This window comes from Cimex lectularius, unplaced genomic scaffold (genome assembly GCF_000648675.2).
Source record: "Cimex lectularius strain Harlan isolate CLEC.00 unplaced genomic scaffold, Clec_2.1 scaffold170, whole genome shotgun sequence".
Taxonomy (NCBI): Eukaryota; Metazoa; Arthropoda; class Insecta; order Hemiptera; family Cimicidae; genus Cimex; species Cimex lectularius.
Window position 1 is genome coordinate 1,024,462 of NW_019392810.1, and position 27,802 is coordinate 1,052,263.

At 36.2% G+C, this 27,802-nt stretch overlaps 2 protein-coding genes across 3 annotated transcripts; one reads left to right on the forward strand and one right to left on the reverse strand.

Moving 5' to 3' along the window:
* Nucleotides 1–855: 855 nt before the first annotated feature.
* LOC106672064 (E3 ubiquitin-protein ligase MYLIP-A) lies at nt 856–15,249 on the forward strand. The gene is made up of 6 exons (XM_014403169.2): nt 856–1,136; nt 13,781–13,965; nt 14,022–14,208; nt 14,272–14,423; nt 14,494–14,904; nt 14,979–15,249. The coding sequence occupies exons 1-6, from the start codon at nt 1,050–1,052 to the stop codon at nt 15,130–15,132; spliced, it is 1,176 nt and encodes a 391-aa protein (XP_014258655.1). The 5' UTR covers nt 856–1,049; the 3' UTR covers nt 15,133–15,249.
* Nucleotides 15,250–15,569: 320 nt separating this feature from the next.
* Nucleotides 15,570–26,384, reverse strand: LOC106672049 (protein mesh). Of its 2 annotated transcripts, XM_014403148.2 has the most exons (16): nt 26,066–26,383; nt 25,542–25,783; nt 25,199–25,386; nt 24,963–25,140; nt 24,710–24,904; nt 24,421–24,644; nt 24,052–24,197; nt 23,648–23,987; nt 23,310–23,591; nt 22,782–23,251; nt 22,451–22,725; nt 22,256–22,388; nt 21,824–22,117; nt 21,569–21,751; nt 15,770–15,911; nt 15,570–15,705 (listed from the first exon to the last, which is right to left on the reverse strand). In XM_014403148.2, the coding sequence occupies exons 1-16, from the start codon at nt 26,250–26,252 to the stop codon at nt 15,645–15,647; spliced, it is 3,540 nt and encodes a 1,179-aa protein (XP_014258634.1). In that variant the 5' UTR covers nt 26,253–26,383; the 3' UTR covers nt 15,570–15,644. The 2 variants fall into 2 exon arrangements, with proteins under 2 accessions (XP_014258634.1, XP_014258633.1); XM_014403147.2 differs by lacking the exons at nt 15,570–15,705; nt 15,770–15,911 and adding an exon at nt 18,504–19,211 and having other exon boundaries at nt 26,066–26,384.
* Between the last annotated feature and the right edge of the window lie 1,418 nt (nt 26,385–27,802).

A 27,802-nucleotide genomic window follows, 5' to 3' on the forward strand; every position in this document is an offset into this window, starting at 1 on the left:
TAGACCTATATCGGCCCTGTCCTGGCCTACTACTGGGAAGCCCTGTTTCTCTGAAGAGCCGAAGTACCCTTCTTATGGTATTGTGATTTTCACTTATTCTCCTGGGGACTTCGCGCTGGCTATGACCTTGCTCTAATAATGTTATGACCCTGACACTGACATACTCACTCAAACGCCTAACCGTCTCCATCTCGACCTTCACTCTTTCTTTTTTCCGCTCTTTCTTGCTCGTATTTCTTCTTGATTTTTAGCATGCATCTCTGTTTTTTTTAAACGGAAATAGCTTTTTTCTTTTCCTCCTGGTGACCAGGGAATGTTAATTTATGTACGGACACAAGGTTTGTAGAAACCTGTTTCTTCCGTTTAAAAAAACAAGTTAAAGGCTTATTTCATTGGCTTTTAAGTGTAAAAACCGGAAGTTTTTCAAATCAAGGTAAAGTAGTTTTAAAATCGATTCTTAACGAATCGAATAAATTGTTGAAGTATAAAACAAAATTAACAAAATTATGTAAGTTTGTTTTGATTTCATAAAAAATAAACAAATTTAAAAAAAATAAATAAATAAAGCGAGCATAGAAAAATGTGGTGGAATAGCAATTTTGTAAAAAATGACGCTGTTTGTCGTTTTTAAATTATTAACACTTTAATCCTGACAAGTGTTTCTTAATTATTTGTATTGAGTTATCTATAAAAATGAACAACTGTGAAATAAAATTTTAGTATTAAGAAGAAAAATGTTGAAAAGATAGTGAAATGGAAGAAAACGAACCGATTATCTTTAATGGGTTTTGAAAATTATTGTTGAAAAGATTCTCGTCGGTGTTTCGAGTATCGATAGGAAAGAGTGAATCGATTATCGTCCGTCTGTCGGCCATGTTGACTGAGCCGAGAGCACTGTCTCTCGAGAGTCAAAACAAGTCGGTCTGTGCTCCTGATCGGATCTCGTTCCTGAAATCGCATTCGACAATCGTGATAAAAGCATCTCGGCACCCGGCTGAGGATGGATTTGGATTTCGTGGCCGTCGTCCTTTTGCCCAACCAGTAACAAAATGCTCTGCTTCGTCGTTCTGCCAAGCGGGATCGTTTACGACGTATGCGTAGGTCAAAAGTCCAAGGGGCAGCAGCTGCTCGAAAAGGTGAGTGTTTTCAAACCGTTTACAAAATCCTCCGGACAAATAAATCCAAACTGTAGTGCTTTAAAAGGGGAAAAAAGAATTTACAAGTTGTCGGGGGCTTTCCAGTTTCCCAAGCCCTCGCAAGTAGGATTAACACTAAAAAGGGAAAGCAACTATTTACAAATAAACAACAAAGGAATTATTCGCAAAAAAATCAAACTAAAACGAGGGAAAAACAATTTGAAAATTAGTTTTTATGAAGCAAAAACCCAAGTAAAAAATTTTAACTTTTTACGACTTTTCTATTTTTATTATAAATTAAAGCACGTTTTTGTATAAACTTTGTAAGTTTTGTCTTCTTAACAGGCCTTTTAGTAAAAAATAAATCTGGCTGGATTTGCTTTGCTGTTAATTATAATTAACAACAAGAATAAACTGCAAAGTATCACCCATTTGATTAAGAGACAGTTGGGGTATTTATTTTATCAACGTACTGCAAAGAAAAAGTCAAGATTGTTAATATGTAGAAATACGAGTTTATTCGTTAGTTTTAAGATCATGTGCTTTGCAGTGTTTCGAGCCCAACGATCACAAGGAGACGGTCAAGTTGGTGGGTCGCGGATTTGGACCAAATTTTTTTTTCAAATTCCAACTCTAAATTCCAAAATATCGAACACGTGTAGTCAACTTCTTACCAATAGACCCTGGTTTCGCCATTGTTTTTTTTTTTTTTTTTTTTTTTTTTTTTTTTTTAAGTTAAAATTTTCCGTTTTTTAATATTTTTATTTCGTCTCTATTTGCTCAAATCAACTGTAAATATATCATTTAACAGCATTTTTTAAAATTTAATTGCAATACAAATGTATTAAAAGCTATCAAAGTTTATCAAAAACCAAAAATTTATAAAAGGCAGATATTTTCAAGTAATCTAGGTCATAATTTTTTTAAAAGATAATATAACATTTCATTTAGCTCCTCCAGAGACTCCTAAATACAAATTTTTGTTTGAATATAATTTATCGATTTTTTTACCCCTAAAATTCTTCCGAATTTTGTGAAGACGTTACCAGAAATCCGATGAAACGGCCATAATTCAAAAACGGAAAAATTTGAAAGTTGAAATTTTCCGTTTTTTAATGTTTTTATTTCGCCTTTCTACCTGCTCGAATCAACAGTGTTTATATATCCTTTTAAAGCATTTTTTTTATTTAGATTGCAATAAAAATATACTAGCTAACAAAGTTTATCAATAGTTATTCAGAAATCGTGAGATGCGGTCTGGTGTGATGTAGGTTTGAGAAAAACATTTTCTTTATCGTACCAACGTTTCGATCTTTATTGAGATCATCTTCAGGGCTCAAAGTGTTTATCTTCTGGGTAATTGTGCCATTCTTGCGTGTCGTGTTGAGAGTGCCCACTTTTTTGGGGGAGTGCCCACCACACGCGCAAGGGGGCATATTTTTTTAAAACTAATTTGAAATTTCGTTTTAGTTCCTCTAGAGACCCTTAGATATGAGTTTTTGGTTTGTAGAAACTTTTTTGGCTATTGATCACTTTGATAGCTTTTGCCATATTTTTATTGCAATCTAAATACAGTGTTTTAAAATGATTTGAAATTTGATTTGAAATGGAGTAGAAAGGCAAAATGAAAATATAGAAAAAACTGAAAATTTACTTTCGAAATTTTCTGTTCTTGAATTATAGCCGTTTCAATATTCAGATATTATGATAACTTCTCAAAATTCGGAAAAAATTTAGGGGTAGAAAAATCGATAAATTTAAATTCAGAAAAAATGTATATTTAGAAGTCTCTGTAGAACATAAAACGAAATTTTATATGTTTCACAGATAAAATTGTGACATAGTTAACTTGAAAAATATTGGGCTTTTATAATTTTTTTATGTTACTGATAAAGTAAAAAATTTCATACGTTTCACGAAAAAAATTTATGAATAGTTTACTTGCAAAAAATTCATATTTAGGGGGCTCTAATAAGCTAAAACGAAATTTCTTATTAGTTTTAAAAATTATGAAAAATATTTGGTTTTTATACATTTTTTGGTTATTGCAACACATTGAAAGCTTTTACTCTATGTTTATTGCAATCTAAACAAACAATGCTGCTTAATGATGTATTCACAATAATAATATTTGAGCAAGAAGAAAGACGAAATAAAAATATTAAAAAAGCTCCTCTGCCTTTCTACTTGCTCAGATCAACTATGTGTGTGTACATATATCATATTAGAGCATTTTTGTTTACATTACAATAAAGGTATAGTGAAAGCTGTCAAAGTTTAGCAATAACCAAAAAAATTCTAAAAACCAAATATTTTTTTAAGTAAACTAGATCATAATTTTATTGTTAAACTAATATGAAATTTCCTTTAAGCTACAACTTGTTACAAATCCTAAATATGAATTTTTGGTTTGCAGAATTTTTTTGGCTATTGACTGATAGGTTTTACTATATGTTTATTGCAATCTAAATTTTAAAAAATGCTTTAAATTGATACATTCACATAGTTGATTTGAATAAATCGAAAGGCAAAATAAAATATTAAAAAACGGAAAATTTCAATTAACAAAATTTTTCCGTTTTTGAATTATGGCAGTTTCAATCAGTTATGGCGAGAACGACTTCTTAAAATACGGAAAAATTGTAGGGGTAAAAAATCGATAAATTCAAATTCAAACAAAAATTTATATTTACGGGTCTCTGGAGTAGGTAAAACGAAATTTCATACTACTTTCACCAAATAAAAAATTTATGACAGTTTTCTTGAAAAATATTTGGTCTGTATAATTTTTTTTTTTTGCTATTGATAACCTTTCATAGTTTTGTTATACCTTTATTGCCATGTACATAAAAAATGCTGTATGATGGTATATTACATAGTTGATTTGAGTAAGTAAAAAGTCAAAATAAAAATATTTAAAAATTTTAACAAAAAAAATTGCGATACCCAGGGCCTATATGTAAGAAGTTGCCTATTTTGGAGTGTAGAAACACGAAAAAAATTTAGTCGAAATACGTCCTCGTCGTCCCCTTGTCAGTAGTTTGAATTGTCAAATCTTTTTTCCAAATCTAATGTGCAGAAAATCCCGTTAATTTATTAGAATTGGAAATAAAAACGTTTAAAACTTTTATCGTTATTTTTTTACAGACATTTTTTGAATTTTCGATGTTGTCATCTGCTTTGCAGTTTTAAACTCCTTAGGTATGTTTGTGTATACTGAGAAAATGCTGTCCCCAAATATTTTAAAATTTTGAAGAACTTTGTACAAAACAAAGTTCTTGTTATTCAATGTCCATCGTACAAAATTAAGGAAAATAGAATATATAAATCTTAAAATTTGTTAAAAATCTTGTAAACACCTCCCGTGTATACCCAGTACGAAAAAACTGTTTTTCTTCAGAAGGTAACGTGTTTTGCAGTTAAGTTAAATACTTAGATAAATAAACAAACGAATAAAGAAACTACAACAGCAAATCAATCTGACCAGGAAAGGCATGCATTTGTTTTTGTCATTTACCAAGCAAAAATCATCGGGACAATCAGAAAATACAATTTCTTGTCATTGATATGAGCTGTAAACTTTATATTTTATGTCGTTATTTTATAGCGTTATCAAGTTTTTGGGCGTTCTTGATCATTACTCTAACAAAAACGGAAAGCCTAGTCGACCTTAAGAATGTATCATGTGCTTTGCAGTTTGTACCAGCAAGCCCAGGAATTATTCTAGAAGTTCTTGAACAAATAGCGCGAAACAAAAATAACAAGTATATACCTGCGATTTAAAACGTAAAAAAGAGAAAGGCAGTTGCCTTTCATTCGAGATCATGTTCTTTGAAGTTGGTGATGTCGGCACTAAAAAAGTACTTAAACCAAGCACTCGTTAAAAATAAACAATAAAGAAACAATAACACAAAATACAGAAAGAAAAGGCAATTTGGCCTTAAAGCGTAATCAAGTGCTTTGCAGTTTGTAGAACCAGTAAGTCAATTCTACAAGTTCTGGAATAAATTGTCGTGGAACAGAAAGAACAAATAGGCACTTGCGATTTAGAACGTAATAAAGAGAAAGGCAGTTGTGGCCTTCAGGGGTGATCATGTGCTTTGCAGTTTATCATACATTTTTACGATAATGGCTGAGACGTTAACTCTAAATCAGTAAAACCAATCTTTAGACACAGTTAATAGAGAAACTTCAACAAAATTTACAGAAAAAGACCACCTAGGCCTAAGGATTGTCAATGTGCTTGCCAGTTTGTAAAAGTAGTAAAGCGTAACGAAAACAAATGACATCTGTGATATACCACGGAAAGAAAAAGAAAGGGTGTTCGGTCTTCAAACGTGCTTCGCGGTTTTTCAAGTACTCAAGTTTTTCAAGAGTTAGGCTAAGTAAATGCTAAAAGGCCATAAAGCGTTAAATTTCTAGAAAGAAATAATTTTAAAGAATATATATTTTTTTTAAGTTGTTGTTAGGGACAGAATACTACGAAGCAGACAAACATTGTTAAAAATATAAGTAATCTGTCAAAGAAGGTTAGGTTTGAATATTTAGTTTTCTTTTGAGGTCAAAAATCTTCAAACCACGCAATATTCTTGTTTTATCTGTTCATTTATTAAAAAGTGAAAAACTTTTTCCTTTTTGAACAAACCTGTAACATACATATATATATATATATATATATATACATAAACACCCATATACATATAAAGTACAATTTGTTTTTGACTTGTTGTTTATTACTGTTTTACAATCTGTTTACTCTTCTAATAAACACGACAAGTGGCATTCATGTCGGTTTGCTTTTAGTAAACACCACAAGAGATAAATTGTACAATAATCTAGATTGATAATAATAAATAAGTATGCGTTACAGAGTCCATATTCTTATCTTCTTATTCTTGTTTCTATTTATACGACTTTTAATTTGTTTTGTTAATATTTTTTACGAGGGCTCGCAAGTTCGCAGCCCAGAAGAACTAGGTCGTAAATTTTTTTCCGTGAAGCTAATATGAAATTTCTTTTTAGCTCTTCTAGAGACCCCTAAATATGAATTTTTATTTGTTAAAATTTTTTGTGATTCTACACTACAAAATATCATCGGACACGTGTATGCAACTTCCTACCAATAGGCCCTGGTTTCGCCAAGGAAAAAAATTTTAAGTTTTAAATTTTCCGTTTTTTAATATTTTTATTTCGCCTTTCCACTTGCTCAAATCAACTATGTGAATACGTATATCATTTTACGGTATGTTACATTTAGATAGCAATAAAAATATATTACAAGTCATCAAAGTTTATCAATAACCAAAAAATCTCTAAAAACCAAATATTTTTCAAGTAAACTAGGTCATAATATTTTTTTAAGCCGATATAAAATCTCGTTTTAGCTCCTCCAGACTCCTAAATGTAAATTTTTGTTTGAATTTAAATTTATCGATTTTTTGACCCCTAAAATTCTTCCGAATTTTGAAGAAGTCGAGATACGATCGAAACGGCTATAAGTAAAGAAAAATTCCTTAGGTCCATTTTTTAATATTTTATTTCGCCTTTCTACTTGTTCACATCGACTATGTGAATGTATCATTTTAAAGCACTTTTTATTTAGATTGCAATAAAATATAATAAAAGCTAACTATAAACAAAAATGTGTGGTGATTAGTGACCGTTAATCGATAATTATTCAGAAATCCATGGTCCAGACCGCATCTCACGATTTCTGAATAATAATAAACAAAAAGTTTCTAAAAACTAAATATTTTTCAAGTAAACTGTCATAATTTTTTTGTGAAACTAATTTGAAATTTCGTTTTATCTACTCCAGAAACATCTAAATACCAATTCTTGTTTTAATTTAAATTTATGATTTTTTGACCCCTCAAGTTGTCCGAATTTTGAAGGAGTCGTTGGAATATGATTAAAACGGCTATAATTCAAATACGGAAAAATTTGAAAGTTGAAATTTTCCATTTTTTTATATTTTATTTCGCCTTTCTAAGACTTGTTCAAATCAACCATATGAATGTATCATTTTAAAACTTTTTTTTTAATTTAGATTATACTAATAGCTAATAAAGTTTATAAATAGTCAAAAATTTCTAAAAGCCAAATATTTTTCAAGTAAGGTCATTTTTTTAATCTCTTCCAGAGAATCGTAAATATATATTTTTATTTGAATTTATGTTTATCGATTGTTTGTCCCTAAAAATTTTCCGAATTTTGAGAAATAGTCATCCCATTATCTGATTGAAACGGCTATAATTCAAAAATGAAAATTTTGAAAGTTGACATTTTCCGTTTTCTACTTTTTTTATTTCGCCTTTCTACTTGTTTAAATCAACTATGCGAATGTATCATTTTAAAGCACTTTGTATTTAGATTGCAATAAAAATATAATAAAAGCTAACAAAGTTTATTAACAGGCAAAAAATTTCTTAAAACCAAATATTTTTCAGGTAAACTAGATCATAAATTATTATTATTGTTTTTTGTACAACATGAAATTTCGTTTTAGCTCCTCTGGAGACCCCTAAATAGGAATTTTTGTTTGAATTAAAATTTATCAATTTTTAACCTCTTATATCTTTTCTAATGTTTATAAGTAGGTATCGCAATATCTAATTGAAACGGCTAACAATATTTTAACGTCAAAAAGCTCATTTGAAAGAAGTGGAACGTAAGCTTTTCAATGACAAAGATACCATTGAAATATATAAAATACATATTTCTTTAAGAAAATATACAAAATAGGAAAATGATTTGTCAGAATTAACCTCTTTTTTTAATGGAAATAATAGTCCGATTTTAATCTTGGATACAGTTATTGTACGATAAAATGCATATGACAATTTCTTTAAAACGAATTATCAGCCAAGAAATCGGTCCACTAGCTTTTGAGAAAAAATGATTTTAGAGCTTTTAACTTTTAGCACTAGGAACATCAGTCGGGTCATTGAAATTATCAGTCAAAAAATTAATTTACCCCGATTTCCGTGAAAGACGGTATCTAAGGATTTTGCACGCTAGAATGACGAAATTGACAATGAGTTCAAGTTTTGACCATATTCTGACCTACTTTGCTTACCGAATGTTTCAGTGCGATGGGCAGTTTGAGGAAGTGTTTTAAGCAAGTAGTAACAAAAATTTATATTCTTGGTAACCCTGTAATTAAGCAGGGTAACACAAAATTGCTCTGTTTGCAGCGTTAAAAACCTTTTCCTCGTGAGAGATTAATGACTGCAGACTTTCAAACATGCCGAAAGGCCATTTTCGCAGCATTGGATGTTCGTATTAAGTACTTGGTTTCAAGCCGTCAGAGTAACTCCTAAATAAAAATAAAGTACAATAATATTTTATTTTGTATAGTAAGATTGGAGCTATGTCCTATCAACTAGTATATTCTATCCCTTTAACGTATTTTTGCCTTTTTTCACGCGCTTTCCCATCTCAGCTCGGCGTATAAGGTCATTCCCAGTTATTTAGCTGTATCGCTGTATAGTATTAGTATAGTAGTAGGATAAGAAACGAAAAATTTTGTTTTTGTTTTTAAAATTTATCTGTCTAGATTTATACTGATTGAGCCTGATTCTTCATTGTGTTGTCCATTTATTTATCTTGTTACAAATCTTTTGAAAGATTTTGGATGAATGGTTGATGGTCGGTCGTTCTGACATTTCCGCTGTGTCATCTGCAAGTGTAGCAATTTTACTAAATCTGGTTTCGCAAAATCACTGGTGTATAACAAGTAAAATATTGAACCTAATATGCTACCTTGTATTGGGTTGTCCGGAAAATAATGCAGGATTTTGGTATTAAACAAAAAAAAAGAAACTAGTTACTTTAAAGCAATGTTCTTTAATCAAAATAATTTNCATACAAATGAGTAATCCTGTAAACGTAAACAGAATATTTTATATAGATTTTTTTTAATGAAAACTTAAAATCCTGCATTATTTTCCGGACAACCCAATAGCACTCATGCATTTATTGTTTTGAGTTCAGAATATCGGTCTTCTTCTTTGACTCTAAAGTTTGCCAGGTAGGAGCTGATAATATCTAAATACTGCTTTGGTAGCATCCCTTATAGTTTCCTGATGAGTCCTTCTTGTTTTGTAAAACAGGAAAATCGCAGATCATCAGTAGATCGAAACAATTTTATTTTCGTACGTCCTCGCGCGCGTACGTCCGTTTTGCTATTGTTGACAGTTTTGTTTTTGTTCTCTACCTAGAATTGTTCTTGCACCAAACAGATAATAATAATAGAAAGAATTTATCGCAAAAATGTATCGTGTCAACTGATTTGTTTTCCCTTACATAAACAATTGTCGCTGTAGATAAAGCACGCTGGCTTTAAAAATAAATAACTAAGATAGAAAGAGAGAGAGAGATTAACGACTTTTTAAATTAAAATACATGCAAAAGTTAGGTCTTTCTTACGCTTAACGTGTAATTACAATTATAATACTTGTTTATAGTCACAACAGACATGAAATAGAAATAACAAAGTAAAGTGTATAAAGTGAGAGGGAGAGAGAGAGAGAGTGAGAGAGAATCACAGAGAGAGAGAGAGAGAGTCACAGAGAGAAAGAGAGAGTCACAGGAAGAAGAGATAGAGAGAGTCAGTCACAGAAGGAGAGATAGAGAAAATCACCGAAAGAAAGAGAAAGAATCACAGAGGGAAAGAGAGAGAGTCACAGAGCGAACGAGAGAGAAAGAGAGAGAGAGGCACAGAAAGAGAGAGAGAGTCAGTCACAGAAAGAAAGAGAGAGAGTCACAGAGCGAACGAGTGCGAGTCACAGAGAGAAAGAGAGAGAGGTAGAGAGAGAGAGAGAGAGAGGGTTCTTGTTAAACAGTTTTGCATAAAATTACAATAAAGTCGAGAATAAATTTATATAAAAATATGCATAAACAGTGAGTTTAGTCATATCGGGTTCAGCCATTTTTTAAGATTACTCATGTTGTTTTTTAATAGCAATAAACAAGGAATAATATAAAACGCAATATAAGAACTCTGGTTAACAATAATATGATTTATTCGGTGTACATATTAACCATAAAAATTAGCTGTTCCATTTAAAAAACAATCGTGCCGGGTTTAAATAAAAAATCGCCGTGTTTTGAAAACTTTACTCGGCAATAATCGAACACAACTTATTTTTAAAATTTCCCTTTTACTGAAATTATTCCCAAGTTGTTTGACCAGCTTTCAAAACATGCGGATTTTCACGTAGACGTTCTGATATAATATAAAATTAATTATATTTACCGCGCTGGCTTGTATCGGGCGTCAATTTAAAAGATATTAGTTTCTTTATCACCATTTATATTATACACAATGCTAATCTGTTGCCCGGCAAGTGTGAGGTTGATCTTCTACAAAATATGTCTGTTTTTGACTTGAAAACTGTAACAAAAATCCTGAAGGGTCAAATTTAAATAATGATCATTTTGTGGTGAATTGGCGGATTTTTCCTCCAAAGGTCTATTGGGAGTTGTAATGGAATTAATAATGACAATAAACTTCATCATTTGCCAGGGGTACGCAAGTAATCCCTGATGAAAATCCATGGGAACATTAAATATATGGAGTTCCAACGTAGACGACAAGACGACTGTGTGTATGCTGAGATCCTGGTCGATGAAAAGGTGAAAGCAATGTAATTAAACCCAAAGTGGGCTGTGATAATTGAGCCAAGGCTTTTCTGCAAGAGTGATGAAGACTCTCCAAACTTTACGTGAAGATTCCAAGTAGCAGCAATAGCCAACATGTCGAATAAAGGAACTGAGGACACCCAGCTTGTAATCCGAGGCAGTAGCCAGTGATTGGTTCGAAGCACAGGAAAAAAAAAGTTGATTGCCAAAGAACTGTTAAACAAATTCGAAACAAGCTTAACATGTTCATACAATGCCTACCTGTCATTTTGCATAGAAGACAAGGAAAAGAAGAGAACATCATCTCTTTTTCACATTATATATAACAGAAAGGAAAAAGTTATGAATGGCTTTAATGACAAAAGCATGAGTGTTATAGAAAAGCGCTTTCTAAATTAGGGATCAGCATCTCCTCCCCTCTTGGTAATAACACCTCCATTTTTCATGCGGAAATATGGGCCATTAATGTTTGCTGGAGAACACTTATGGATAATAAAATCAAGGGAAAAGATAGTAGAATTTTTTCCGACAGTCAGGCCAGTCTTAGGTCATTACAAAAAGAGTTATCAACATCTAGGCTGGTGGAGGAAACTGTTGAACTTATCAATAGGATCACTTCTAGGTATGAGAATGGGGTAACCCTCATATGGATACCTGCTCATAAAGGGCACTATGGCGATGAAGAGGCAGACAGCCTGGCCAAAGAAGGATCTAATACTGCGTTTGTCGGGCCACAACCGGTATTACCCCACTCTATAACCACAGCGAAAGAGAGTATTAATAGAGGGGGCATGAAACAATTCCTTAAAGAATGGAATCTGTCCCCTGGACATAGGCAATCGCAGTTTGTGAAGGAGATCAAACCAAAAGAATCGAAATGGCTATTCTCTAACTCAAGGAAGGGAATTAGGAGGCTGATAAGTATTCTGACAGGCCACTGCCCACTGAGAAGACAACTCTCCATAATAGGTATTCTATCAGACCCCTTCTGCCGTTTTTGTGAAATAAAAGAAGAAACGGCACGGCACTACCTCGCAGAGTGTGATAGGCATGCCAGGCATAGATTCGAAACTTTTGAAGGAGAGGACATTACCAAATCACTCCCTGAGATAAAATGGTCCAAAATCTTGGGGTTTGTGAACAAGTCCAAGAGATTTATGCAGGACACGTGAACCGACCAAGTCCCGGACCTTTTAGGGATGGGGTACGAGTCTACCCCCTATTTAACCCCTCGGGTCTTTGTTTCCCACCCTGCATAATTATATAATATATACATATAAAATATATATATATAAAACCGCTTGGAGATACAAGCTGGACGTTAGGTGCTGAAGAATAGGGTAAGGCGATAGGTATTTGAGTTTTATATCAAGGGTATGGAGGTAACGTTGGGACAGACCCTATCAGTCTGGCGGGGAGACTGAAAGGTGCAAGTAAAAGATACCAATTTTTAGTTGAGTGGGATGTTCGGCCACTTGTTGCACTTTCTGTACGAAGGCACCTGACAGGACATTGCACATCATGGTGCCTTTCACATTCTGTATTGAGCAGATTTGGCATTTATGTTTTGTACGCCTCCGTTACTTTTAAAAAATGGATAGAAGTGACATTTTTGATCATGAAAAACTAATTTCATTAGTTCAAATAGTTTTTTAAAGAAGGTAATAACATGTGGTAATTAGTGAAGAACTTGTTGGTATTCTAACTTGTTTTTCTCCTAATTAAATATGAAAGAGCTTCAGCTTCTAACTAATCAATTATCCAAATATGAATTCAACATCTTGGATTTTAAACCACTTGGGAGGATCGAGAAGTGGTGGAGGGTAGATGACTAAATCTAGTCATTCATCCCTTTGTACCTCATACCAGTAGTGGATCATTCAGTTCCTTTCATACTGATCGCCCCTGTTAGATAGAGTTGCAAAGGTCATGCTGAAAATGTTTAGAAAATGTTACTCGTTTAGAAGAAAAGCTGAAAATGTTCTAAATGCTTAAAATCGTCCCTGACAGGTATACATCATCTGCCAACTTCACACAACATACAGAATGAAGCAATTTAATCTGATTCTCATTAAAATATAATAAAATAGCAGTATATTAAAAGTCAAAAGGTGCATCGGCGGCCGCAATGGTTTGAGGCATTGACATGGTGCTATCACTTCTAAGGTACTTATAAATGGGCTTTATTTCAAAAACACAGGCACCCAAGAATTCATATAACAACCTTGTAGTTGAAATACCTCTTTTAAAAAAATTAATTAATTAATTAAAAAATAAATAAAATTAAAAGTCAAACATTTTAATAACTTTCTCAAATACTGGAACTTTATCCAATTTGATTTAGGCTAAACGATATTCTTGCTATAAGATGTCTGAATTTCTCCTGTTGGCTTTGGTATGATCAAGTTTGATGCCAAGTCTGCGATTTTCTTTTCTTGTATCTTAAGAAAGACCTGTAAAAATCTTGTATGAGAACAGACAATTTGCTGAACAAAAGAGTAAAGAAAAAAATATTGTGGGTTGTCCTCTTGAGGTCTGCTTAGTGTTGAACCCATAATTCGTCATCAGACTAAAACAGCGAGGTACGCAGGCGAAAATCATTTTAAAAAAATCTACTACATTCAATTATAGATGAAAAACCACCCAATAAAGTCAACATCAAAATATAAATTCTATGTAATAACAGCAAGCATAAGAATGGAAAAACGCAATAATCAACTGGATCAAACTTCAAAATTTGAACAGAAAAGTTTAAAGTAAAGAAATAATTGTTGCTTCTTCTTTCTCCTTTTTCATCAGAACAAAAAAGTCAATGGCAAGAGAAACAAATGATCATTAACTAAACATTGCATTTAGCATGTCGGGGGTTCCAATGATTGGAATAAATTTGAATAATACATGAATATGACAAACACTTTTTTACACCTTAGTACAAAATATAATTGATTGTATGAGTTTAAAAGCAATGAGAATTTAATTTTTTTTTTCTTTTTTTGTAGATATGTGAATTACTTGGGTTGTCCACCGAGCTGGATTACTTCGGTCTCAAGTATGTCAAAGGTGAGGAGGAGTTATGGCTCAATCTCAGAAACGGGATCGAGAAGAATTTGGGAGAAGTGGCCAAGTTTTATTTAAGGGTCAAATTCTGGACGGCGCCACATCTCGTCCTCCTTGAGTCCACTAGGTGAGTCCTTATCATCGTCGTTTATTTTATGATTTTAATCTGGGATTTTCTTGCAGGCATCTGATGTATACACAGATCATAAATGAGCTCAAATCGAAGAAACTCAAGCCGAACGGGGACGAATCTAAAAAGCGTATTTTTTCACTCATCTGTAACTCGGAAAGTCAAGACTGTTCCTGGTCTGTTGAAAAGCTCAGATTCTGGGCAAAGCTTTTTGACCAGGATCCCAAATTTGAACCTGAGGTGAGTTTATCAAAATCATTGTTATAACTTATATAATTATAACTATATTTCTTATTATCCTAGACTCCACCACGTAAGAAGGCAGTAGAAGAATACTGGGTTTTAAAGGAAGTATCAAAATTTGAAAATTATGGTGAGGAGTTGTTTGATATAAAGGGCATGAAAATAGGTATTGGTCCACACGGAATAAGGATATATTCACCAAAGGAAGAGATGTAAGTAAATTTTTTTTTACAAATTATTAAATAAATATTTTAAAAATTCTACATATACATCAATCCGTAGGATTCCTTATTCTGCTATTAAGTCTACATCGTCACTACGAAGGCATTTTGAACTTCATTACATAAATTCTGACCACATCGAAGACGTACTTGAGATCAAATGTTGTAGCGTAGCTTCCGCCTCGGAGCTGTACAGGTCGTTAACAGAACGACACGATTTTTACTCTTGTGACACTGTGAGAAGCGCCGTCACCTCCCAGTATGTGAGGGACCTGAAGGGCACCATCGCTTCTATCTTCAATGAGTCGACTCCTCTCGGTAAGAAGTATGTGTTCGACATACAGAAAACGTGCAGAGAAGTACACGACTCTGCAAGAAGGGCGCTGTACACCCCAGTGGAAAACAAGCCCCAGACAAAACAGCAAGACGCTGAATACAGACTCGCCGGAATCATCGATTCCTTCACTTGCAGGTACGGATTTTTTTTCTCGTTTGTAATATTTTGGAACTCGTATATTTTAAGCATAATTTATTTTTGTGTTGCAGAGTGTGCATGGACAGGCAAATAGACACGGTCTTCTTTCCCTGTGCTCATGTGATCACCTGCCTCGACTGTGCTCCCAGGCTTGAGTTCTGCCCCGTCTGCAGGACTCAAGTCGAAAAATTCAATAAGCTCTTCCTGCCACAAATTCGTGCATGACGAATCGTCTGACATTCCATTTGACAGAAATTGTAATATATGTTAATACAATATGATAGTATTGTTATCGAAAGAAGTTGTTTGTTTATTTTAATATAAAAATTATTTTTTAAAAGTTCATGTGTTTTTATTGATACCTCTTCTTTTAAACAACCATTTTGTCAACGTGAACTATTAACTTCAATAGCCGAGTGGGGTCAGCATAATAGCCTCTTGGCTCGTAGTACCTCAGGGTTGTAGATTTAATTCCTACTGTCACTCCTGGCCTTTTTTCATGCTACCCCATATTAATACATCGTCAAATACACATACGGTAATTACTCTTTGTCTAATATGGAAAACAAGGCTATTAAACAATAAATAAAATAAACTATTAATGAAATATTTGCAGTTCTATGAAACTTAAAATTCTGGAATGCTATTCATCCATTAAGAAATTTTACTATTTAAAAAAAAAACTATTTATTAAAAGTAATTATGTACACACAAAAAATACATTTATAGGAAAATATTCAATCCAATTCTGTCTCCTTTCTCAAAGTTTCAGGTTCCTGGCTGTAAGCGCGTGTTGGTCTAGAAGCCAATATAGCAAAATTAAAATATTAATAGAAAAAAAGTATATTTACAAAATACATACATCTGTGCGTTGATTATCTTGTAATGACGCCTTTTAACAAAGTGGAACCCTGAGCAGACGAGGAGGAGTATGAGCGGGACCATGACGGCTGCAATGATCAACCAAGTCGTACCGATCGCCTTGAGGGAATACTCTTCTTCTCCTGTTTATCAAACATAGAACATTTAACAAATGTGCAAGTACGGAGGATTTGGTGAAAAAAAATCATTGGTTCCCGGCCGGTTCGGAACCCAATCATATCTTGACAATTTGAAAATTAAAACAAATTTATATAAGTTCATAAATATTGTTTGCGTGTATCCTTAATAAAACTTTAAAAAATTGACATTTTCATGAAAAACACCTTTCGAATATGTGTGTATCTATAGAAAATTCTTAAATTTAAATGCATATGTATATAAAAAAATTTAAAGTGTACAAACACATATATTTGTATGTCTGTTTTTTTAGTTGTATGTATATGTACATTTATACATACACTTTTATTAAGTAGTTTTAGAGAAAAATTATCACAGATAAAAGTCCATTTCAAATATAATTTGTAATGTATGAACTTTTTTGAGTATTAATTAAGGTTTTTAGTTGAGATAAAAAAGTCAATGGCACGAGCGGGATTCGAACCCACGATCTTCGGCTTGATACGCCGCTGCTCTACCACTTGAGCACCAACTTCCTATCTCAACCCCTCCTTTTGAAAAATGGCAAAAAGGAGGGAAAATTCAAAAGGTGGGGTTGAGATAGGAAGTTGGTGTCCGAGTGGATCGAGGTCACGATAGCTCAAGTGGTAGAGCAGCGGCGTATCAAGCCGAAGATCGTGGGTTCGAATCCCGCTCGTGCCATTGACTTTTTTATCTCAACTAAAAACCTGAATTAATTGTAGTACATTAATTGGTCAAGCGGACCATGAAATTAGCGAATTTTTTGAGTATATTTATTCATTTCTGTTTGTGTTAATGCCAGGTTTTTTTGAGTGATACAAGAGTTCTGTATGATAGGATGCAATATTTGCAAAGGTTCTTTCCCTTGTACTTCATCATTACAAATAGAAATCCTCTTCGATAAACACCAAAATTGTGAATTCAAAACCCGTTTAATGAGTCAATACAGCTAAGTCAATATTGATCACTGAGCTAAGAAACAATCTACAGGTGAATGCTCTTCCAAACTCTTGGAATTTTTCAAAATTGTCATATTAATAAATCAACAGGGATCAATACAATTCAAATTTATTATTAATTTTTTTGTAAGCAGAAAAATAATGGAAATTCAATGAAGGATGACGGATAGATGTATTAGTCGGGGTGTGTTTTATACCGCGCCCTGAGATGTATTCCCGTTTTGTGTTTAAAGCACACAGTTAAGTCCTAGTTCATCAAGGAACATGATTAGTAGGTACAATGGTTGAATATCTTCTACGGTTACGTTGAACATCCCAAAGCACTTCTTCCTGTGGGCGAGTGGAGCACCACAGTTTGTTAATAGGTATGTTGGTGTCTCCTCTGCCTCTTTGCAGAATCTGCATGTGCCGTCCTGGATTATTCCGATCTTTAAATGTCTATTTAGTTTGCAGTGTTCTTTTAAGAATCCTGTTAGGATTATGTTTTTTCCTGCTTCCTTTAATGCATTCTGTTACTTATTTCCTTCCAAAGTTTGTTAGGAGGTTCTTGGATTGTTTGTAGTGTGCATTCCAATGCCACAGAAGGGCGCAGATCCTATCAACAGTATAGCAGCCCCTCTTCTTGCAAGGGCATACACTCTCGTTGACTTCCAAATCCCAAAAATCCCTGGGACCCAGCAGAGGGTGGCTTTGATTTGCATACCTAATTTGTTTGCAAATCATCACCATCTTTGAGCTAATGATGTTTAAACTGCTGTGATGGCTGTTTGGCCATCTGAAATGACATATTTTTGTTTTTGTATCCTTTGTACAGATTGAATTGGATACATCTCTCGGTCGCATGTTCCTCAGCTTGAAAAATACTGGTGTATTTTCCCATGAGTTCGGCATATTTAGTTCCAGGAGTGAATGTACTTTCTTGCATTACAGATCCATCTGTGTACCAGTAGAGTTGCCATTCTTAAAGGAGGTGTTTTTCTCTTTTTTTAATTCTTTTTTAGTATCTTAGTTTATTTGGAAATATTGATTTAACTCAAACATCCAATTCAGGTTACCTCTTGGGCCATGAGTGTTGGATAGTCTTTCATTACATTGCTATCTCTTCATTTTAGATTCCTATTGGAGGGGCCGGACGGATAAGACCGAAGTCTGTCCCCGGACTGTCAACACCCGAGGCCTACTTATAATTGTAAATTATAAAAGCTGAAATTGTCCGTGGACTGGAAGAAGTGATAGGCTTATGTACACAGCAACCAGTTTAAATAGTTTGTCTTTACAAAAAAAGAAAAACTAAGACAATTTATTAAACAATTTATATTTTAATTTTAATTTTGGTATCATTTATAAAATATTAAAACATATTTTTACGTCATATCGCTAAAACATTTATTATCTCCTTTTGGGATTAACGTACCTACAAAAACAGTTACAGAACAAACACATACTTATCGTAGAATATGTTGAAAGTGTCTTAAATAAACATAATTAAAAAATATCTAGTGTGTAAAAACTTTCTAATTTAGTTTATAATTTATATTTAATTACATTTTTTAAAATGTGGGTATGTTATATTTTTAAATGACAATGAGTGTTTACATAATGATTTCTCAAGTTATCTTTCACAGTCGATCTTCGACCTCATTTGGAGATTATTTGTGACATTTTTGTTGTAAAACACTTTTAAAAAATAAAGAAAATCTTTGGAGAAAATAGTCAATCGAGAAAAACCGTAGGTAGGGTCTTGATTTGACTTTCAAATTTTCAAGGCGTATTCTATTATTTGGAATAATTATTAAGGTTCGCCATTTTGATTTTTGTATTGTTTTGAGTTTTACACTCGATCTAAGAAAAAAATTCTTGCGGATCCTGTATTTTGTATATAAAGGGGTAAGCCGATAGTGTATGGGTGGCGGTTGTGGGGGGGGGGGGCTCAGAAAATATCGGTTTCGACGCTGCCGTGCCTCTTCATCTTCTCTGGATGGGAGGTCGAGGGCGATTCGAAGGAGCTGTCCGTCTCCTGAGCCTCGTTGTCCTCGAAGTCGATGACCGGCCTGTGAGGCAGGGGCTCGTTGGTGTTGTAAACGGCGTCGAAATTGGACGGGTTCCTCATGAGTCGTTGTTCCTCCTTCTGGCGGAACATGGGCTCCCCGGAGGCCCTCCTCCTCACGAATTTCCAGCTGGAACCGTTTCCGGCCTTCACGTCCTTCGCGTACCGCCCGTAAACCCAAGCCCCGGCGCATACCAGTATCAAGACGAGAGGCAGCAAAACGGCAACTATCGTCAGTGACATGTAGGCCAGCTGTTGTCTGTCGTATTCGACGTACCCTAAAACGAGAAGCGCCATCAAAAAACGGGAACCCTGGCGCGATTCGGGATCCGCAAGAATTTTGAAAACCAACCGGCTGTTACGGAATATAATTATGTAAAACACACTCTATCAGGAAGAAGACATTTTACACGCCATTCATTTAGAAGACCCAAATTTCAAATTTCTTACGGATTCTGAATCTACCAACATCAAAATTGGTTAAAAGCAAGGAAGTGGTTCAAGCTTGTATTGGGTCGTAACATATCAAAGCATCGCAAGATTGTTCGCCTACTCTCGCTGGTTTGGTATGTCAAACGCTAGCCATCTTCATTGGTCTGTCAGTCGATTCTAAAGTGAAAGGATTAGAATGGTTTATGTCAGTTGAGTCCTTTTCTATCTGGCTGTGAAAAGAGAAAAAGTGAAACTGGGTATCTGTAAAAAACTTAAAAGTAAAGTAATTTCGGCCACATAGGAGAGCTCAACGTTCAGCTCCCCAATGGGATTCGCGGACGAAGGGTCAGAACCACTTCACAATACTTTTTTCGAAATCAATCTCCAATAATATATCGAGGGCTATGGAACCGCTAGCGTATAGTCTATCGGTCTATTCTATTTTCACAGACATATTTGAAAAAAACAAAAATAAGGGGATAAGGATATTTGTTTGTACTGTTAGTTGTCTCCATTTGATTAGTCTGTGAAAAATTAAGAAATTAAAAATGAAGGTATAAAAGGGCTTGCCAAAAATGTCAGTCAAGCCCTATTTTAAATGTCTGTAAAAAGTGAAAGGGTTAAAAACCGTCGGTATTGTCAATCAGCCCTTTTTTATATATCTATAAAAATTAATTATTCAGAAATCGTGAGATGTGGTCTGGTGTGATGTAGGTTTCAGAAAAACATTTTCTTTATCGTGCCACGTTTCGATCTTTATTGAGATCACCTTCAGGGCTCAAAGTGTTTGTCTTCTGTGTATTTGTGAAACTGTGCCGGCACTCTCAACACGACCCGCAAGAATGGCACAATTACACAGAAGACAAACACTTTGAGCCCTGAAGATGATCTCAATAAAGATCGAAACGTTAGTACGATAAAGAAAATGTTTTTCTCAAACCTACATCACACCAGACCGCATCTCACGATTTCTGAATAATTATCGATTAACGGTCACTAATCATCAAACATATCTATAAAGAGAGAAATGTTTAAAATTGTGGGTCGGTATTGCCAAGCAGTCTTTTTTTGTACTTCTATAAAAAATGAGACGGTTAAATAAATAGACACGTCAGTATTGTGAATCATTCCTTCTTTATAGTTCTGTAAAGAATGAAAGGGTTAAAAAAGTCGGTATTGTGAATCATTCCTTCTTTATACGTTTGTACAAGTTAAAACCATCGATATTTCCAATCAGTCCTTTTTTATACTTCTGTAAAAAGTGAAACGGTTAAACAAATAGACACGTCAGTATCATAAATCATTCAGTTTTATACGTATGTAAAAAGTCAAAGGTTTAAATAGACATGTCCGTAGTGCCATTCAGCCCTTTTTTATATGTTGTAAAAAGGGAAGTGTTTAAAATTGTTGTCAATCAGTCCTTTTTTATATTTGTAACAATGGAAAGAGTTAAAATTTCGACATTTTGAATAGTTAAATCATTTTATACAGTTTTTACAGAGTTATGGGTATAAATGGTCCATCAAATTAGGGAGATAGGCGAGCAGTAAGGTCGGAGATCGTCACTGCTCAATCCTCAACACTTTACTCAACTTCTGTTTATAATCATAATTTGCACCATGTTTTATTTCGTGTATGGGTTGTAACCCGGGCAATGTAGAAGGCGTGCCAAAACTTGAAGTTTTAGTTCGAAATCCGGGTTGGCTGTCTTATAAATCGAATTGAGAAGGTTTTTATGTTTTGTGGTGCCAAGTTTCAAAATTTGCAATACTTAGAAAAATTAACAAATTGGATAGAATAAAGAAAAACTGACCTTATTGAATCATAAAAAAAGAATGATGATGATCGTAAAAATATGCTCTTTCGACGCCTACGATTATCTATATTGATTCAACGAATTTGATTTTAACTTAGTGATTTGGGATAAAGAACTCTTTCAGCAAAGGTTACCAGATTTTGTTAATGTCACACCCAACAGTTAAAAATTGTCTATTCTGCAGCAAGCGGTAAGCCTAATTTAATTTCCTAATTACATTAGTAATTTCCTTCAAAACTTCAGCAGAAATTAAATTCAAGGACGACTTATTTTCACAAAGAAAGAAAAGTCAATGGGAAAAGTGGCTAAGTTACAACCCAAATCAAAGGTATAAATAATACTTGTAGGACCGTGAATGCAACAGCAATGAAAACATGATATACTTACTCAGGCACTCAGTGTAGCCGATGTCCCCTTCGATCCATTTCCCCTGGGCAGAGCATTTTCTCTGCTGGTCACCGACGAGGATGAATCCTTGGTCGCATTCAAATATCACCTTCGTGTCAGGAACAAAAAAGAAGTTGCTCTTCCTGCCGAACCTCGGCGTCTCGAGTACACCGCAACTCATAGCTATAAATATTTACAGCGTGAATTTTAATCTTTAGTTATGGAGATGGTTAAAACGTTTACAAAAACACTCACTTCGCATTTTATTTATGTGTTTAATCGAAGTGAACTCGCTGTAGTATTCGAGAGTCTGCTTAGCCAGCTCTTTGTTGAGGCTGACCGAGTAGTCGTACTTGCATTGGTATGAGTCTCCGCAAAGTTCTTCGGCCCTTTGAATGTCCTTGGTCCTGTTGGGCGGGAGGATGTCCTGCGGTGTCTTCCCCCATTCCGGGACGAACGTCCTGTTCGTGTAGTACGACGCAGTTCTACCGTATTCACGGATAAATAGAGGCTCTCCCTTCCTTGGGTCGGCTTTATCTTCTAAAAGCCCTGTCGACAAAACAACCGAATTACAGTTGATGCTGGGTGTTGGTCTACGAGTCGGTGCTGGGTCGGCATCGGACCTTTGTTGGGTCCGTCTTCTGCGTCATATACAATTTACAAATAAAATTATTTTTAAAAAATTACATTTGATCGCGAAATCCTTGTGGATCCTTTCGAAATCTTGAAGATCGCCGATTTGAACTATGTCACCGTTGGGTGTTGTAAAATCATCGGTCATGTCGAAACTCCAGTTACCCAGCAATCCTCGAGTTTGATTCTGCACTCAAAAATGGGCAATTAAATTCTACTATTAAAAAATTAAATGTATAATGAGCTTACGATCATCATCCAAGGTAAATACACCCTGCAAGCCATGTAGCCCTTGTTTTCCACAACCTCTACACCGACACCCGTTTCGAACATAATGACTATCTGTGATTGGTCGAGTACCTGCGACGGTTGGTAAACTGTCACACCACGGAAGTGCTGTACCCTGAAAGCGGGTCGGTCGAAAAAGATCCGTCTTTTATTCGCAAAAACGTCAAGTCTGTAACGCCACTGGGCGTATCTCGGACGGAGACGTACTTCGATGATAGCGGAGTTATTTCCTCTCGCTAAAAAAGAGTTTTCAATGTTAATACGTTCGTGATAGCTGAAGAAAAAGAATTACCGGCTACAGATGTGAGAAGGGTGGCATCAGATTCGCCGTAAATGTTACGGCTGACCTGTTCGAATCTGCCCTGGACGTCGAGCTTGTATTTGTCCGTAGACGAGTGTAAGAGGACGAACTCGCCTTTGCCGTTGAAGGTATATTCGAGCTCGTCGAAAGTGACGATGTGAGGGTCGCCGAAGACGGTGGCGATGTAAGGTGATTGATAGGCGACGCAGTCTTGGCTCGGTCGTCTCTCGAACCTGAGGGTCTCGCAACCAACCGCCTGCTCCGACTGCCACAAGCAGCAGTGGTAGAAGGGACTCATGTCGTGCCACCATTGAGAGAGGGTCGGCACTTTGTTCGGCTCCGTCCACGGAAGGAGCCCCAGATTGGAAGACCTCTTCGGCGACGAACCCCACTGTTGGTCGTAGGAGAGCATCAGATATTCGTTTTTATCGTAGCAACACTGCTGTTCCGCTCCTTCCAAGCTACACACACAATCAAAATGAATTTTTATCCCGCGTCGAAGAAAAGCCGAAAGCTTACTTGGGAGCTCCGGTTTTCACACAATGCCTGGCTCCCTTGTGATAGAAGCAGTTGGGATTCGCTATCATATCGCAGTCCGGGTCGGGGAGGAAACGTCCCTTGTCGTTCAAAGCCTGCGAAAGCGTGCAAGGACACTGCGCGAGCTCGTTGGCGAAATTCTTGAGAAACCGATCGTTCATGAGCCACTGGTCACATTTTGCCTCCGGCCATTTCTTGCCGTAGACCCTCTCCCATTGAGGGGCGAAGTACCAACCAAGTGGGATCGGTTTACTCCATATAACTCTAAAATATACGTGGTATACCGATTTGTATAGCTAAAACAATAAAATAACACTTACGGGGTAATCGAAAGGCCTTGGTATTGCGTCGGATTAGTCAGGTTGATCTGAATGAATCCGAAGGTCAGCTCGGAAAGTTCATAGTTGTTCCTGTTTCTGAAACTTGCGGGTTGAATAACATAACTGCCCGTATTGGCCACACCGGCTTCTATGAGATCGATATACAGCAACTTGGGGGAAATGTTAGTTTCCTTATATCCCCAGATGGATATCTGAAGAGGAGCTGCCGTGTTGGACGTCAAATTGTACTTGTTCCACGTTATTTTAATATCTGACGGGTAAGCATCGTTTATCTTGTTGTCCGCGAACGATATCCTCTGAGCGGCCGTTGCAGGAGTTTCTAGAAACAAGGTTTTGGCTCAAAATTCGTGTTTTCTACTTTTAGACTAATGACGAATGTTTACCGACGAAGAACAAGCCTTTCCATATGTATTTGTCGTCATTGATCGAAATCTCGAACGGAATGTATCCCTCAGCCATGATGAAAGGCTGGACGCATATGGCACGGTTAGTGTCCACTACAGTTCCAAGGGTAGGAGTTGTATCAAACCTGGAAGAAAGATATATAGAATATACTTCAGATCATTAATGACATCACGTAGACTTATGCCTAGAGCAAATCAATAATCAAACTCATATAATAATGAACCTATTTATTTTCATAACAGAATCCAAGTCCTCCCACTTTCTCTCTTTCTCCTTCTATTCTTCCTCTCGATAACTTTCTTTCTCTCTCATCTACTTTCCTCGACACTAGGCAACAACCACCTTACCTGCATATAATCTTCATTTCTTTGTTGAAACACGGTCCTGTGATGTTAACGATAGTACCGCCAAGCATGTTGCCTGACTCTGGGGCGAAGTTGAGCGCTAGACTCGCAGCCGCAATGTCTTTGTTGCAAGATCCTGGCAGGATATTTTCGTCTATCCTGAACATATGTCTTCCTGGGAAACCGTTCGCCCAACCCCGACCGGTCAGATCTCGAATAGTACTTGCCTAAAATGCCCAGTGAGTAATTATTTTTGTTGATTTTCTTATTTCCCAAATCGGCTTTTTCGTACTTGAGAGTAAGGAGCGTACTGATAAGATCGAGTACCGTTTCCAGCGTTGAAACCGACGAACGCGGGTGTCCCGCCTTCACCTCGAGTCGTATCACCGTTCGCTTCGGTATGCGTGGTCCATTTGATGTCCGCGTAATTGAACATAGCGTAGGTGATGACTTCATCTGTCGCCAGGACTAGTTGGAAGGTGTTCGTCTGAAAAATATATTTTTATATCATTATGCTCATCTTTTCGGTTATTCTTTGTACGTACAGTCTGCATAGCGGTCTCGATTCCACCCGCGAAAGTGACATTTTTCCATGTGACGATGACCGCGTGCTTCGGTACGAACGAATCCGAACCGATGACCCCTTCTCTAATGTCCCATTTGAGCCTCTCTCGCATCTCCACGCCGAAACGGTCTGTCCTCGTCATTAAATCACGTTCCATCCTGTGAAAAGTAGAGAAATAGTTGAAGATGCCCTCCTCTTGTTCGTTCTTGGCTTTACCTGAAGTAAAGTCCCGCCGGCCTTTGATCTACGTCGTTGTCCCGGATCTGGCCGATACGGCATTTACTATAGAATATGCCGATGAAACTGGGATCGTTCTTCCTCGGCCACTCGGTCGTCGGAAACTGGAGCGGATACGTGAATTGCTCTGGTGGGTCCGAAAATTCGAGATAACCGTTTAAGGACACCTAAAATCATTTACTCACTACATAGAACTATCAGAGTGTGTGGTGGTGGTGGTCGTGGGTGTTTGTGACTCTGTGTGTGTGTGTGTGTGTGTGTGTGTGTGTGTGTGTGTGTGTGTGTGTGTGTGTGTGGGTGTGGGTGTGTGTGTTCAACTGACCCTTGTATAATTGAATCGAAAGCCGAAGAAAGGTAGCTGGAAGTTGAAGTTTTTGTGGATCTGGGTGGAAGACGAGTGGATGTCCTTCTGCAGATCGCCATGCCCGTCTGGTCCGCCCTTGTCGAAGAACCAATAGAGGAAATTGGAACGGATCTTCCGAAGTCTATCCTCCGAGATGACATAGGGCAAGTCGCCCGGGCCCGGCCTGTCTCCCGAGGGTGCAGTCCTGTCGTCGTCAATATCTAAAGACGGGCGAAATTATTTTTACTATATTTTTTATTAATGTTTTTTTTTGGCGAAGATAATAAACATTTTTGCAGTGGTTTTGATTCAATTGGGTTGATCTAAAAAATAAAACACTTGAGGAGAAACATCGCTGGATTTGTTCGCTTTTACGTTGATAAAGTTCATTCAACTATCGTTTTTCGTCAAAAAGACATAAACGGTTCATAGTATTAATGGCTTGGTAATTTGATACAAAGATTTTCAGACAGTCGTAATGGATAATGTCGGTTGGGACTTACCGTTGTTGGGGTTAAAAGGGTCCCTGGGTCCTCCGAAGGGACCTATGCCAGCTCTCGCCTGAGGCCTGCTTTGCCTGTTCACGTTGAATACATCTTGGTATTTGGGCCTCGGACTTTGCGGAGGACGGGAAGCCGAGGCGCTGAAGAGCCAAAAGGAGGCGAAAGTAAGGAAAAACGCCTTCCTCATCCTCGGTCGTACAATAGAAGAAAGTGCGCAAATCAGTTGAAAACGGTAGAATTCGTTCAGTCTGAATTGAAATACTCAAGTGAATTGTTGGGAAATAGGCGAGACCTAATCTTATCAGGGATTGCCGCGAGTTTGTGCTCGCACCTGCCACGCCTCAGATAAAAACATTTGACAAACACGAGTCCTCCTATGAAATCCTGATTAGATAAAATATGGGATATGAGTCATATTAATTTCCTCTTAATTGGTAACAACGATCACCCTTTTTTGGAATGAAAAACAAAAATAATTAGGCAATGTTGCTAAACGAGAATAAATTCCGATCTTATGTCTCACATGATCCTGGCCATCCTGGTCTCGCTGGTTACTTTCCACGTCTATATTCAGTTACTAAATGTACATCACCACGTGTCACAATTTGTACAAGAAAGGTGAAGGAAAATATGAAATTGTCAAGTAACGCCAACAAGAATAAGAAGATTTGGACGAATTTAGATCATGTTGCAGGATCAATACCTCCATGTCCTCACATAGTATCTGAACTACTTTTTTAAATTTATTTAATTTATTGCTATATGTACAAAATAAACACACATTGAGTAAATGATATAGTTGTTTTAATTATTTATATTTTTATCTAAAGTCTTGGTTGGGATGAAAACACTAGGGTCATTAGCGGGATTCAACCCACGACGTTCGGCTCAGCTTATAAACTTTCGAATTTTTCCCACTTTTTGTCATATTTTGAAATGTGAAAATCATACACTGACAGGCAAAAAATTTCACCCAATTGACCCAAAATAAGGATAAAGGATTTTTCAATATTTACTTTCTACGGAATTTCAAATGTTTATTCAGTCTCACTTGAATTCTGAAGCAATAAACTGCTGTCTTCATCTTTGTTTTCTTAATTTCCATTTTTAAACTTAAAAATGCCACTTTTTACGCGTGGTGTGGCACTTATTGATGCTGGCCCCATCAGGTGTGCGGCCATTGCCATCGAAGTCCTCTGCGAGACGCCATTAGACGTTTTCGAGAAACTAGGTCCTACCATGGAAGGCCAGGTTCTGGACGCTCTAGGGTAACAGAACCACAGGATGATCGTTTTTGGACTTTGAGAATTTGCGTAACCGGCAACTTACTTCAAGCGATTCATCAGCTCCAGGAAGTTCGAGGTGTCCAAATTTCTGAACGCACTGCACAAAGAAGATGCAATCAGAATGGGCTGATGGCTTTTCGCCCTGTAAGAGGACCAGAATCGACTAGAACAAACGTAGTTGCACGGCTCGCATTTGCTCGAGAACACGGCCATTGGTCTTTGGACGATTGGTCTGCTGGACTTTACCAGATGGGGGTAGATTTGCTCTACGTTCTCCAGATGGGCATGAAAGAGTGTGGAGAAAGCGAAATGAAAGGTACGAAGCCTGTAAGTTTTCCCAGAGTCAACGTTTTCCACGTAGCTCAGTGATGGTATGGACGGGAATTTCAATGGAGTCGTACAGAGTTGGTTGTTGTTGTTCTTTGACGGCCACTCGCTGTGTGGATGCAAT